Source organism: Enhydra lutris, unplaced genomic scaffold (genome assembly GCF_002288905.1).
Source record: "Enhydra lutris kenyoni isolate GAN:26980312 unplaced genomic scaffold, ASM228890v2 scaffoldscaffold88, whole genome shotgun sequence".
NCBI lineage: Eukaryota > Metazoa > Chordata > Mammalia > Carnivora > Mustelidae > Enhydra > Enhydra lutris.
The window spans coordinates 1,773,929-1,788,535 of NW_019154172.1; the positions used below are offsets into that span (position 1 = coordinate 1,773,929).

General features: G+C 49.9%; 1 protein-coding gene across 1 annotated transcript; it reads right to left on the minus strand.

Annotated features, from left to right (window-relative positions):
* Positions 1-1,296: 1,296 nt before the first annotated feature.
* LOC111162083 (regulatory subunit of type II PKA R-subunit (RIIa) domain containing 1) lies at positions 1,297-9,341 on the minus strand. The gene is made up of 5 exons (XM_022526285.1): positions 9,251-9,341; positions 8,689-8,765; positions 3,303-3,349; positions 2,071-2,198; positions 1,297-1,434 (listed from the first exon to the last, which is right to left on the minus strand). The coding sequence occupies exons 1-4, from the start codon at positions 9,332-9,334 to the stop codon at positions 2,128-2,130; spliced, it is 279 nt and encodes a 92-aa protein (XP_022381993.1). The 5' UTR covers positions 9,335-9,341; the 3' UTR covers positions 1,297-1,434; positions 2,071-2,127.
* Between the last annotated feature and the right edge of the window lie 5,266 nt (positions 9,342-14,607).

Sequence of the window (14,607 nt, forward strand, 5' to 3'; positions counted from 1 at the left end):
GGACAGTTCACGCTTGGGGAGAAAGGTGCACATCTCCTCCCAGACCATCAAGCAGCTCGTGGCAGGATGACCTCCACACCTGACCCTCTGGCCCCAGTGTGCAATGTCAAACAGAACAGATGCTCTAGGACCACGTGCTAAATGCAAACTTTCCTTGGCTTTGAAATATATTCTAATCGAAATGCATTTCTTATTTCTGCCAGGAAACCTTCCAAGAATGAACCACTGTCCTCCTGTGGTATCACATCATGCACACGAGCATCTGGAAAACACTGCCCTCTCCCCACCTTGACGCAGGCCTCCCTTCCCGGGAAAGCTTTCAAGAGAGTCTAATTTAACACTTCACATCAGAGGTCCTTACTACACATGGGTTTTCCGCTGACGGCTTCATCTTGATTTTCTAAGCAGGGGTAGCTCACTGCCAGAGCCATAGCTGCTGAAGTGTGACTCTGAAAGCACTTGAAATAACTCTTCAGTTTCCTGCTGCATAGCTTATTAGGCATCGCTTTACTAGTCCTCTCCATTCCCGGTTCTGTGGCCCTTCCACCATGGAGGGGCTGGCAGCTGGGGACGAGATGGACAGAGACAAGGGACAGAGAGAGAAAGCACAGCCCCTGCTTTGGGCTGTGCCTCCATTGCCTTGGTGATGTGGACCGGAGAGGTGTGAGAGGTCCTTCACACAGCGGGTTGTGGAGACCAGAGAGGTAGGGCACAAGTACAGAAGACATTCATGCCTTCCAGGCCTGGAAAGGATGTCAAAGGCCAACTGGCCCCCTCCCCTGCCTGTTAGCTGCAAACAACAGATGGGCAGCTTGTTGGTAAAAACCCTCAAGAACAAAGTCCACCACCTCTGAGTCACCCGTTAGATTATAATTCACAAAATGCAGGACCCCAAATGGGTTTTCTTTGTCCAGTCTCATTTTCTCGCGGTCCCTCCAGCCCCATTGCTATTATCGCTGAAAGAAAAGTTAAACCACTGCTTGTATACGCCATATGGTAAATGGGAGGGAAGATGGGGGTGCGGGGGACACCGTGCTAAAACGTGGACTCGGCTTCAGGGCTGCCCCAATCAGCTGTGGGCCTCACAGAGTCCCCACCCCTGTTCTCTCCTCCAGCCTCAGCTCTGGGAGCAAGTGGCCTGGAGGGGCAGGGAGGACACAGTGTGAGGCACATGTGGGAGCAGCCTGCTGCCCTAGTGGAGGCCCACAGGCTGCGGCAGATGGAGAGACGGCCCTGCTGCCCAGCAGGTCCAAGGAGGGGCGCAGCAGCCCTCCCTACTGGATGGCTTCCTCCTCTGAGTGAAACACAGCAGAGAGACTAGAAAGGTCTGTTTTTAATGAATATCTTTAAAAGCCTTTGCAACAGCAGATATGGCCCAAGGCAGCTTAGGACCCCAATCTGATGGCAACACAGCTCCCTTGCTTCTGGGTGACCCTGCAAAATACAAACGGTGTGGTGACACCAGGAACGTGGCTTCTTCCCACCTTGTAAGAAAAAATCCCAACCTGCAAAATTCTTTCAGAAATCATCCTGCCTAAAAAATGGGAGACGACCCTCCTGGGCAGAGCCTGGTTTGAAAAGGACGGGTAACAGGAAAGTCCCTCGTCCAGGGTGCTACGAGGGAAACTGTTCCCGCCCCTTCCAGAAGCAACGGGAACCCCCTCTGCTCCCCGCACCAGCGACAGAAGGAAAAGGCCATCTGCGAGAGTGCTCGCTATTCCAGTATTCCACAGTCTGACAGTGGGGTCTGGATCCCAGTGGGTCCCACCCCCGTCTCCCTGCCACTCCTCACTCCTCACTCCCACACGGTTCCGCTTCCACTCTCCGACTCCATTCCACCAGGCTCAGAAGACAGATGTCTCTTCCTGCCATGGACATGCCAGACAAACCCCGGGCCACTCTTCACAGCCCCTAATTCCCCAAAATAGTGTCAAGAAAACGAAACACTTTTGCATGAAACTTCTCTGCCGCTTCTCCCTCTGGTTTCCTTCACACCCAGGGCCGAGAAGCCCAGACTTTATTTTGACAAGAGCAAAGCAGCCTCTGTCTGTAAGCGAGGTTAACACCCACCCTGAGGCTGGATTCTTCCTGGTCTCTCTCAACAGCTGAGCATCCTGATTCTGCTAATTAAGCCGCTTTCTTCTCCTTAATTAGCTGCATGTGAATCTTGTTGGGAAGTCTTGGATCCGTGAAATAGTCTGGGATGAGAATCGAAAAGAAGAAATTATCTAAACCCAAGGGGAGAAGGCGGGGAGGGAGACCACTCACTCGGCTCAAAAGCGAGGCTGGCTCAGCCTCAGCAGGCCTGTTCCTGGGGGCCCTGCTTTCCAACAAGTAACAGAAGTCACAGCAGATCCCGTGGTCGCCATCTCCGCCCGGAGTAGTGCTGAGCCTGCCAGCTCCCGCCTTCCCGGGAGGGGCTGACACAGGATGGCTCCGGGCCCCGCCACACCAGCCGGCAGTTCATCAGCTTGCTGACGCACGGGGAGCCATCAGAGGGCTGAGGGATCTCTGGGTTTGCTGCTCCCGGCCCATCCTGGGGCCCAAATAAATGCCAAGTGTTATTCTCGTCTCAGCTCAGCTTGCCAGCTTGTCTCTGAGCTCTCACGCCCTCTCCTCTCTGAGAATATCCTCTCAGAGGAGAGCCAGGCTCTCACACGATGACGACAGAGGATGGTTTTTATACACCCGGCATAATGTGAATCAGAGGCAGCATCTGCTGGAGCTGCAAAGACGCACCAGATTCAGTTAGAAACGGTGTGCGTCCGTCACCAGCTCCCTGGGCTAACAGGCCCCAAGAAAGCCTCCCACCTGGCCCTTCCCTCTAAATACCGGTGACCTTAAGCCAGTTGGGGCAGTGGAACCCATTAAGATCACCTGGGGACCTTTACAACCATGGGGCTGCCCCCTCACCCTGGGCTAATTAAATACCAACCTCTGGGGGTGGGCCCGGGCTTCAGCATTTCTTAAAAGCTCCCCAGGTGATTCTAATGTGCAGCCAGGGTGGGGAACCTCACTTCAGGAGTCTCAGGGAGAAGAGCTGCCCCTCTGCTCCTTTGGGAATCTCAAAATCCTTAATCCTCACCATAAGGAAGCTCTGCCTCATTTCTTATCTGTCCTCATTTGGAGGAAATGACAATGGTGGAAAGAGCCTTCTGAAAAGAGCTCCCCAGGGCCACATCAAGTGAAGAAGTACCCCCAAACTCTGTAGGGAGAATTGTGGGCTTGTCCAAGTCTAAATTTGCAATAATACTCCTTGGGCTGGTTTCTCAAACACCCAAAACAGACATTGCCTTACTCACCTGCAGAAAATTCCTGGATGTTGTCTGGTCTTTTCAAAAATATTTCTCTGGAAGACATGAAGAGATAAGGGTAGGAATAAAGCAGGCTTGAAGGCAGACTGCGCTCAGCCTCGGCAGCAGGTCCCACCTTTCAGGGAGCAGAGTGACCCGTGACACACCCGTCTGGGAATCAACAAGCCAGAGGACTCCTGACAAAGACCCTTCCATTTGTGATTTTCCTTCCGATCAAGTTCTGAGGCAAGGAGCAGAAATTCTAAATGGCACTAAGCTCAGCTCATAAAACAGCTGTGCCCCAGCCAGGTGAAGCCTGTCATTCATTCATCAAACATTTTCACAGAACTGGATCCCAAGCCAGGCACAGGTGGTGGAGATGAAGGACATGCTGCCTAGTCCTTGAGGGGCTTGTGTGTGGTGGGGCATATATGCAACCCCACAGCCTGGGGACTACGTTTAACAGTGAGTAACCACAGGAGTTATGGGGCGGGCAGCGATGCAATCAAAGTGGAGAGGATGGACGGCAGGTCTCCAAGCAACACTAACAAGGCCTCAGCACTGGGGCCGCTGGGCGGGAACATGCCTTATCTCACATAGAGCTTTATGGTTCATAAAGAATGTTCACAAATCTTATCTCACACTACAACAGCCCTGCAAAACAGCAATAGCCATGCCGCATTTTACATATGAAGAAATCAATCTTTCAAAGGGTTAATCATTTGCCCAAGTTCACAAAGAGAAGAAACAAAGGACAGAGAGCTCAGGTCTGGTGGTTCCAAGGCCAGTGCTCTCTACAACACATCCTCCTGGCCATGGCCACCCTGCCCCCAGAAGACCTCACCTGCCCACAAAGCCCCTGCTTCCCAAGCTGTAAGGACTTGGCTTCCCTTCTCCTTGAATTCCATCTGATAATTATTGAGCACAAATTTTGTGTAAGTAACTATACTAGATATGAGGGATTGCTTTTTTTAAAAAAGAGAAAATACAGCACCATCTCAAAGAAATGAGTCAAGTAAAAGAGAATGGGTAAGGGGCACCTGGGTGGCTCAGTGGGTTAAAGCCTCTGCCTTCGGCTCAGGTCGTGATCTCAGGGTCCTGGGATCGAGCCCCGCATCGGGCTCTCTGCTCAGCGGGGAACCTGCTTCCCCCCTCTCTCTCTGCCTGCCTCTCTGCCTACTTGTGGTATCTCTCTCCCTGTCAAATAAATTTAAAAAAAATAAAAATTAAAAAAAAAAAAAAGAGAATGGGTAAGTTCCCAAATGTCCGAAAGGCCAAGCACCCTGCAGGAAGGGCTGTAAGAGGGTGTTAATAGTGTGCTGTGGACAGCGAGTAAGGTTACAGAGAAAAGGGCCCCAGGAAGCTTCACAGAGCACCTGGCACCCCTTGTGGTGCACTCAGGATTTCAGATGACAGGACAAGGGCATCCCAGACCCAGAGAAGCAACAAGAGTAAAGTCCCAGAAATGAAAGGAAAGAGTCCATATCCTCTAGATGGTGAACTCCTCAAGAGCAGGAACTGGAGGGGCACCTGGGTGGCTCAATCGTTATGTGTCTGCCTTTGGCTCAGGTCATGATCCCCGGGTCCCGGGATCGAGCCCCGTACTGGGCTCCCTGCTTGGCAGGAAGCTTGCTTCTCCCTCTTCCACTCCCCTTGCTTGTGTTCCATCTCTGGCTATTTCTCTCTGTCAAATAAATAAAATCTTTAAAGAAAAAAAAAGAGTAGGAACAGAAGTCCCCACCTTTGTATCTCCAGGATCCTGAAGTGTCAGTGCCCCCCCACGGCGTCAGTGGGGAGGTCAGTGGAATGATCAGAGGTTCCATCTGGTGGGGACGGCGGGCAGGCACAGAGTAGTTGGGAACAAAGGGGCCCTATTATGGAGAGCCTGGAAGGCCAGGGGGAGACAGTTATACTCAGTTGAAAAGACAAGGGGGGTGCACCTGGGTGGCTCAGTGGGTTAAAGCCTCTGCCTTCGGCTCAGGTCATGATCTCAAGGTCCTGGGATCGAGTCCCGCATCGGCTCTCTGCTCAGCAGGGAGCCTGCTTCCTCCTCTCTCTCTCTCTCTCTCTGCCTGTCTCTCTACTTATAAAATAAATAAAATATTAAAAAAAAAAGACAAGGGGAATGGGTGCGTACAGCTCAGACTAGTCACACAGCAGGACATACGCAGCAGTGAGAATGGGGGAGCTATGAGACACAGTTGAGCAACACACAAGTCAGACAACTGAGTACATACTGTAGAATTCCACTTACATAAAGTGCAAAAAGGCACAACAAATCTGTGCTACGAGAAGTCAAGATACTGGGGTGCCTGGGTGGCTCAGTGGGTTGAGCCTCTGCCTTTGGCTCAAGTCATGATCTCAGGGTCCTAGGATGGAGCCCCGCATCTCTGCTCTCTGCTCAGCAGGGAGTCTGCCTCTCTCTCTCTCTCTGCCTGCCTCTCTGCCTACTTGTGATCTCTCTCTCTCTGTGTCAAATAAATAAAAAATAAATAAATAAAAAGAAGTCAGAATACTGGCTACCTTTTTGGGGGAAGTGCTTGGAAGGGTCTCAGCAGGTCTGAGATGCTAGTCAGGTTCTATTTCTTGGTCTGGATCCCACTACCATGTGTATTCTCATCCTGTGAAAGTTCACCCAGTTTAGGATATGCCACTTTTCGTTATACTTCAATGGAATGTTAAAAAAAAAAAGTTGGGGGTAGGGGGCAATGTTGTGGAGCCACTGCAGATTTTTCCAGCCAAGGAATGACATAACCAGTGTTAAATCTGGGGTAGATTCATCTGCCTGGCTACTTACAAAAATATCTAATAAAGCTTTTCTACAGTTTCACACTTTGCAATCCTCTCTCCAGCCTAAAATCCTAGATCTCTGGGTGCCTAAAATAAGTTAGATCCCTCTTCTGTCTGTTCTTCAGGTCCAAAATTCAAGGTCTTAAGAGTTCCATACACTGTATGTACAAGTACGCCCTGGATAGCGGTGACTGCATCACCATAAGTCATCATGATCTGGAAAACCCAAGTGGGGAGCTTGCTTCCCAACAAAAACACTTTGGAGCTTCTCGTGGGTTGGAGTGAGTCTAGAGCAGAGACCTGCAGAAGACGGGAGGACAGATACGCCGCCCAGGATTCTGTTCCCTTTTCTCCCTTCCTCTTTTCTCAAGGGGAAGACCATCTGAAGTATCCAGATGAGGGGCTGATTTTGGTTCATCCCAGTATCTTCCAAAGGCAGTAATAATAAGACCACAAACAACAAAAGCAAACCCCCAAACTTTAAAACACTTCTTCTCTCCCTCCCACCTCCATCTCAGAAAGAGAAAGGCCTAAAAGGAGCCAGGAGCATTTCCTGTAGGGAGCTTCAGGGACAGCAAAGGGAAGAGCCAGGTGGCCTACCCAGTTCGGGAGGTGGGGATGGTGAGGAAGGGAAGGGGCTGTTCTGGCACGAGCCAGGCACAGACACCCAGTTCCTCCTGGAAACTTCCTGGACGAAGAAGCTGGCCCATCCCTGACTTATAACTAAAAACATCACCCTCTTCATTCATCACCATCTCCCACCACCACCACCCATTCCTTGTGTTTGTTAACAACGCAAATGGTGATTTAATTCAGGCTTTTAACATCTGTATCTCCAACCTCCCTGCTGGAATCATTCCTAACTTGGGACTGTAAGGTCCCCAAGATAGGAATGAGACCAACCTTCATTTCCCTTTAGAAGAAAAAGTGCAGAAAATGATGGCCTGATTCCCATGACTGACACTGACTAAAGACCCCTAACTATCTTTTGCCTTAAGTCTTACCCCTGGGTCAAATAAAACCAAGCTTCACAGAGAAGTTTCTCTTTTCCCTTTCTCCATCCCCTATCTGGTCTGTGAGACTCTGCTGCCACTGGAGAAATGATTAGGATATGAAGAACAGTGAGATTCAAGAAAGACGAAAGAGCCTGGGAAAAAAAGGACACCGCTCCAGGTTGACTTTTAAGAAGACAAAGAAGAGCCGCGCCTCTGGCTCCCCAGCTCCTGTGAGCTTTCAACCCAACACAGCGGTTTGGATCCTGGTTCCACATCTTGGGGAAGGTACTTCACCTCTCCAGCTGCAGAATGGAAGTGATGATAACCTATGTTTTGCAGTTGCTGGGAGGGTCAGCACAAGTACCAAGATGGCATCCAGTGTGCAGGTACGGGAGATGCAAACATGGCTGCCCCAACTTGGGGTTTTGGTCCAGGGACAGAAACAGAAGACAGACAATGAGATTCCAATTCAGTGTGATAAAGGCTAACGTAGGAAACCAACACAGTGCCTGGAAATGGAAGCCATTATTATTATTTAAACCTTGCCTATTTGTCTGTAGCCAAATAGTATTTGAGACAGCTCTATTGTTTTCCTCTGTTGTTGTGCCAAGACTTTTTTTTTTTTTTTTTGACAGTTCTTTGCCCTTCATCCCATTAGGAGAATTTTCACCCAAACAAATGCCATGCTGAAGGGCAATGTTGGGGAAAGAAAAACATGCTCCAGGATATGGTGGGAAATAGTCTCTTCCCCAAGACGTACAGGGGAATAGCTTCCAACCACTGGTCTTTCCACAACAAGGCTCTCAGGGAGAAAAGGGCCAGACATCTGAATGTTTTTTTAAGTTCTAGTGATCTTGTTAAGCTACTCTGATGGAGAAATAGTGTTCTACACCCAGTGCCTGCCTGCTGAGTTTCTCAATGCCAAATTACCTCTTCCAAGTGTCAGAAGATATATATTTATCCTTCCAGTTAAAATGACTATTAATATTTTTGAGAATTTAGAGATAACTTAAGAAAACCTCTAGAGGTAACTAAGAAACACACCAGGTGCCACATATCTCAGAAAAACTCAATTTTTTTTTTTTTTAAGATTTTATTTATTTATTTGACAGACGGAGATCACAGAGAAGCAGGCAGAGAGAGAGGAGGAAGCAGGCTCCCTGCTGAGCAGAGAGCCTGATGCGGGGCTCCAGGCGCACCGAAAAAAACTCAATCTTAAAATACTGTCTACCAGGGGCGCCTGGGTGGCTCCGTGGGTTAAACCCTCTGCCTTCCGCTCAGGTCATGATCCCAGGGTCCTGGAATGGAGCCCCGCATCTCATCCGGCTCTCTGCTCAGCAGGGAGCCTGCTTCCTCCTCTCTCTCTGCCTGCCTCTCTGCCAACTTATGATCTCTGTCAAATAAATAAACAAAATCTTTAAAAAATATATTGTCTACTATATATTTTTTTATTTATTTAGTTTAACATATATGTATGTATATGTATTATTTTATTATTCTTTTTTTTTTTCCTACCTTCCTGACCCTAAAGCAGCACTCACTCATCTCTCCCAACCAAGATTTGGTACTACTTCCCACTAGTTGTCGAGGCTGGTAGGAAAACCACCTACCTGAAGAAACCACTTATGAGCAACTCTACTTCTTTGTGGGTCCTCAGGTATTTTTCATTAGCAATCCGAGTCTGAATCTAGGGGGAGGAGAGCAAAAGGTCACGCTCCACGAGGAGACAGATTTCAGGGTTCAAGTCCCGGGCCTTGGGTAAACTAGGTGTGCATCTGAACTGGGTCTTTTCCCGGGATGTTTGAAATTTTAAGCCGCCTGTTTTATTATAGACCAACACCTCCAGCTCGGTCAGACTCGGAAGTCATAGCTAAGGTCGGGTCTCCACCGTCCGTAAGTTCTTGTCTGTACTAAGTTACTGTCTCCGGCAGTAATTTCGGTCCATTTCACTGGCCAGACCTCTGTGGTCGTTCTTCCTGCACTTTCAGGCGCCGGTCAGGCTCCGTCCGGAGCCCCAGAAGCCCAGGGTTCCGCCGGGGGTCTCTCCCAGCCTTCTGCCAGTTCATCTGAGAACAGGCTCCCGCGCCCTCCTCCCTGACCCCCTCCCGGTCTGCAGCCCTTGTTCTAGGGGAGCTGCACTTCGACGGAGGCGGGAGTCCGGGGCGCACCCACCTTGAAGTTGCGCAGCTGCTCCTGTTGCGCGGGGCTTAGCGCCCCGGGGTCCGGCCCCAGAAGCCCGCCCTGTAGCGTCGCCATCTTGCCCAGGTCGTCAAGGCGACGGACCACGCGGGCGGAAAGGCCCCGCCCCCCCAAGTCCGGCCCTCACCAGCCCGCGGGGAGGGGCTGGGGGAAGGAATATGGGGGCCACTCTGAAACGGAGGAATAAACTCGGGAGGGTCTCCAAGGGATCTCCTTCCCCAGATTGGGGGGCTAATTGCCCCTCTTCTCTGTATATGGAACGAGCCCTTCTTCTTCTTGACCCCACCCAACCTCAAATAATTTTTTTTTCATTGGCTCTGAAGCAAAACTGAAAAAGGGATTCCTAAGGCAGAGTCTCCCAGAATCTGGTTCCTGACCCTGTCCCTTTTTTGGCAGCTGTTGAAACCTAGTAGTAGAGAGAATTCAAGCTTGTTCCCTTTCAGCCGGCCCCAAAGCCAAACCCCTCCTTCAGACCTGTAGACACTTAACATGAAAGCATCCTATAGGATGGAGTGAACAGAGTGCTGCGATGGAAGGGACATTCTCACACTAAAGATACCGGAAAGGACCTGGGGATATCGTGCCAGAGGTTTCCCCTCTTGGACGGACTTTCTTGTGTAGATTAGGTGGCTGCTCATACATTCTAAATCATCTCTCCCACTCCCAAGTGAACAGAGGAGGGGAAAGGCAGTTGGTCTTCAAGGTGTGTTCTTTTAGTATCTAATTAGGAAAGGAAAGTGAAACACAAAGCCAGAGAGCTGCAAATAGGCCTGGAAAGGGCAGGAGCCTGTTCGTGTATACACGCGGTGCTGAGTTTCTAACCCCCAGACATCATGCCCAGCAGAGGTCTCCTGGGAGACAGGGAAAAGACCTCAGAAGGGAGGCTGGTCTTTCAGATTTGTGGACAACCGCCCAAGGAGAAACTAGGCCAGCATTTCGACCCTGGCTTTGGAGGGCGTCTCTCAGTGGTCCACCTCTATCCTTCTCAGCAAAGAGTGAAGGGAAGAAGTGAAAATGTGGACAGTTCCTAGGCCAGGAAACAAACAAACAAACAAACCCTGGAAGATAGATGAGGTGGTGAGCTACAGGCCTCTTCCCAGGAATCTCATCCAGGTTAGTAATCAATGCGGTTGTTTGTCTGGTTTTTAGGAGAAAGGGTTAGAAAAGAGGTAGATAAGCTGCCATCTGTCACAGTGATTTTTTTCAGGCAGGAGCAGAGGTTAATCAGAGGTGACGGTTCCTGTTGGCCAAGACCTGTTTCTTCCCACCCCTCCAACCCCACAGAAGCTAGTGGGGGAACCTCTTAAACTGCACTATCCAGTAAGGTCAGCGCGAGCCACCTGTGGCTACTGAGCACTCAGATGTTGCTGGAAGTGTCAGATGTGTTATTAAGTGTAAAATACACATTGGATTTTGAGCATGTAGTTTAAAAAAAGCAAAGCATCTTATGAATAGGTATCTTTATACTGATGACAGAATGAATATTTTGGACATATCATATAAACATTGAATAATATTGAGAATCTATAGTTAAATAAAATCTATTATTAGAAGTAATTTCACTTGTTTCTTTAGCTCTTTTAATGTGGCTACTAGTAATTTAAGTTATGTATATGGCTTGCCTTCTATTAAACAATGCTGGGCTGGACTGACAAATCTACACATGCACACGGACACACACACGTGCACACACACACACGCATACGTAAATATGTAAAACTTTCTCCAGCTTCCCACCCTGTGTATAAAATAAGTAATGTCTTTCTTTTGCTAGTCTGTTGTCTTCTTGTACTTTGAGAATCAATCAAGCCTTTCTTGACTGAGCACTTCCCTTGGTCCAAGTACCACTATGTGTAAATAAGAGAGGCTACTTCTACTTACTTTTGTTTTCTCACAGCACCTCAGTCCTCACTGTCTTACCTCTCCATCTGAGACAGCAGCCACTTTAGGGAAGGAAGATCAAACAATAGATTCTTTGTACAGTGTCATGGTTTCTGCAGCACGTGGCTTCACTCGGCTTTCATTTGGTGAGGCCAATAAGTATCTGGTGACTAGCCACTCTGCCCACATATACCACCACTACCTTTTTCCCTTTGAAATATATCCCAATTATCCGTTTTCTAAGAATCTAAAATCAGGAGTCGAGCTCTTCCTTTATAAAGTCAATAATCTTTTTATGTAGGGCAGCTTAGCACTGAGTGCAGAAGAATAAGAAGGAGGGGGAGCTTGGGGATGGTGGAAAGAGGAAGGACCTTGGAAGAAGTAAGGTTTGGAAGCCTCATTTCCTCCTGGAGAGCAACCTCCCAGAATGGGCCTCTGAGTCCTAGGGTTAACCCCCCAGAGTTATGTCACTGGGCAGAGATGTGCCCAAAGTCACCCAGCAAGGATGCCCTGAAGCAAGCTCCCTCCTCTTCTCCCCTTAACTCTGCCTCTCCTTTCAGATAGAAACCTTCCATCTGGGGACCACAAACTAAGTGAAAGGCTGGAGGCATTTTGCTGCCTGCAGCTGTCTCCCCAGTTGCTGACTGGGAGGAGGAGGAAGGGGAATTCATTATAATTCGTTTCTGTAAATGTTTAATATTTCAATTAATGTGATTAGCCCCAAGCCTGAATGAGCAGCAGGGCGGCAGATCTGCTGACAAGACACAGAGTAACGAGATCAACAGGACCATGGGGTCTTCCTAGGCTCCATCCTCAGAGGGTGTGATCTGTTTAGCATCTCCATAAATACCTAGATCAGATTAGGAGGCAAGAAAAGGAACAATGAGGGTGGAGTAGGGAGTGGAAAGTTGCTTTCCATGTGTGTTTGCACTCTTGGTTCCCTGGCACTGCCATGGTGTGTTCTGACCACCCAGTACTGGGTCCTCTACCATCTCCCTCCCACACACCCCTGTGCCCATCTTAGGGGCCCACCTGGGAGGACCTGGACATCCATATGATGAACTGTGATCATATTTACACACACACACACACACACACTCAAACCTAGACTAAGGAAGGATGGAAGGTGGTCAACAGAGAATCAAAAGCAGTAGAAAGAAGGCCATCTATTACACAGCGCTCAAATGAAGGCACAAGAGGAAGAAAGCCAGGCTTAACAACTCTTACCATTCCCAAGGGGAGCATATGATGTGGGGGTTAAACTCAGGACTCAGGAGCCAGACTTCCTGGGCTCCACCCTCACTAAGGCCTCTTTCTAGCTCTGTGATATAAGGCAAGCCATCTTATCTGTTGGTGCCTTGGTTCCCTCATCTTTATTTGGAAGTAATAGTAGAACCTACATCATAGGGTGGTGCTGAGGGTTAAACACATTAGTAAATGTAAAGCACTTGGAAGAATTTCTGGGATACCATGTCATCTAAGCGCCATTACTATTACTTCCCTTCCTGAAGAGAAGCTTGCCTGCTGTGATAGCTGAGGAATGGGGGTGGCAGGGATTCAGTTGGATGGATTTCGGAAACACCAGTGCCACTGTGGAGACATCAACCCCACTCTGGGGTGAAGAAGGGACTGACAGTAGATGGGGCATTCCACAAGGACTGCCCAGTCCAGGAGACTTGATGTCAGCAGGTACTCCCTGCACTGAAGGGTGCTGTGAGCGGGTCCAGTGCATGGAAAAGTTAAGCTCCCTTGAGATTATGGAGGAAACAGATCATCTGTAGAAGAAGAGTGGTTTAGGAGAGTAACAGCCCCCAAATGTGCTCCCCCCATCCCTTTTTGCTACCTGGTTCACATTGAGAGTTCTACTCAAGGAACCTAACTAGGAGAAGGGAGCAAAGGGAGGAGAAATTGTTTTTTTTTTTTTTTCTGCCCTAAACCGGAGCTTGCTAGTTGTGGTTCTTCCCCCTAAAGGAATCGGGAATTTGGTCTTATCAGAGGTTCTTTGCATCAACTGTTTATTCAAAAAATAATTATTAAGCAACTATGTATGAGCAAGACACTGTGCTAGACCCCAAAAAGTAAAATGCTGAATTAAACGGTGCCCTGGTCTTCAAGGAGCTTACAAGTGATAGCTCTCGCAGTCGTTACCACCTCACCACCGCTGCCTCCCTGCCCACGCACTTACACACACAAACCACCCAGAGGGAGAGAAGGGGGCGTTGGCAAATGCCAGCAAGACATAGTTTTTCTTGGATCCTTTTCTGGAAAATACACAGTTCTCTCTCTGTGCTCATTTCACCCCGCTCTCTCCTTCCCCACCCCCCCTTTCCATCTTTCCTCTCCGGGTCCCCTTCTGCCCTTTCCCCCAAGGCTCTGAGACCTGCTTCCTGCCCCATCTACGTCTCCCTCCTCCCTCCACTCCCAACCTTCCCAACACTTTCTATGCCATTTTCTTTTCCCCAGATTCTTTCCTTTGCTCCCCACACTAAGTCTCCCCAGATGCCGGCTCCCCTCTCCTCCTCCCCCCTGCACCCCTCTCCTGTGTCTTCGCTTCCAGCACCGGGGACAGCTCCAGCCCCCGGAACAATGGACCCCACTTTAGGGCTCCTCTATAAATTCTCCATCTTAGTGTCTTGCCCAGCTCGTGACTGGGGAGTAAGATGGGGGGAGGGTTATTATCAACAGGACCAGCTGCTCTTCTGGGGGTGGAAAGGGAGTCAGGGAGGAAGGAGATAGAAAGAGGGCGTGGCTCTTGTCTGTATTGTGCGTCCCTCTGCGGGGTAGAGAATTTGTATTCCACCCCTGAGACTGACATCACTGATGTCAGGGGAAAGGAGGTGGGAGTGGGGAGGGGGGTGTGGAGGGGGGAGGTTTTTGTTGAGGAGAGCGCGGCCGGAGAGCAGAGCTCCGGGACCCAGGTGACCGGGAAAGCAGGCAGCCCCAGCAGCGGGAGCAGCCAGCAGCAACCCAGGCCCAGGGACCAGGGTGGGGGTGGGAGGGGGGCTGAGGGGAGGACCTGAAGGGGGGCGGCAGGGCAAAAGGGACCCCCGGAGCCCTGCCGCCATCAGCAATCAAGCATCTGGCATCAGGGATCTTCGGACCCAGCAGAAGGATCAGCCACAGGGGAGGTGTCCTCCCAGGAAAGCCAACGAGAGCTCCACCTGCCCCACATCAGGAGTGCCCCCCCCCACCCTGGCGCTGCTGGCAACCTACCAGGCCCCTAACCCCTAACCCTCCTTCTCCATCACCCTCCTCAGGCCCTTTCCCTGACTCCAGCTCTTAATCCCCAGTTCCCAGCACCCCAGATACCACCCTAATCCTCCAGATCTTGAGCACACTGACCCCCATTCTGGGATATTTGCCAGATCTCTGGGAGGGAGATCATTTGTTCGGGCTATGCCCCCTGGTGGCATGACAGTGTCTGCCTAGACCCCTGACCCCTAGCCCTC

Bases quoted from the DNA above. Each gene is read 5' to 3' on its own strand.
- LOC111162083 (XM_022526285.1), bottom strand. From the start codon at position 9,334: ATGGCGACGCTACAGGGCGGGCTTCTGGGGCCGGACCCCGGGGCGCTA. The intron at 3,350-8,688 runs GTAGGTGGTTTT...CATGTCTTCCAG, and splicing joins CTCATAAGTGGTTTCTTCAG to AGAAATATTTTTGAAAAGAC. The intron at 2,199-3,302 runs GTGAGTAAGGCA...TTCTCATCCCAG, and splicing joins CATCCAGGAATTTTCTGCAG to ACTATTTCACGGATCCAAGA.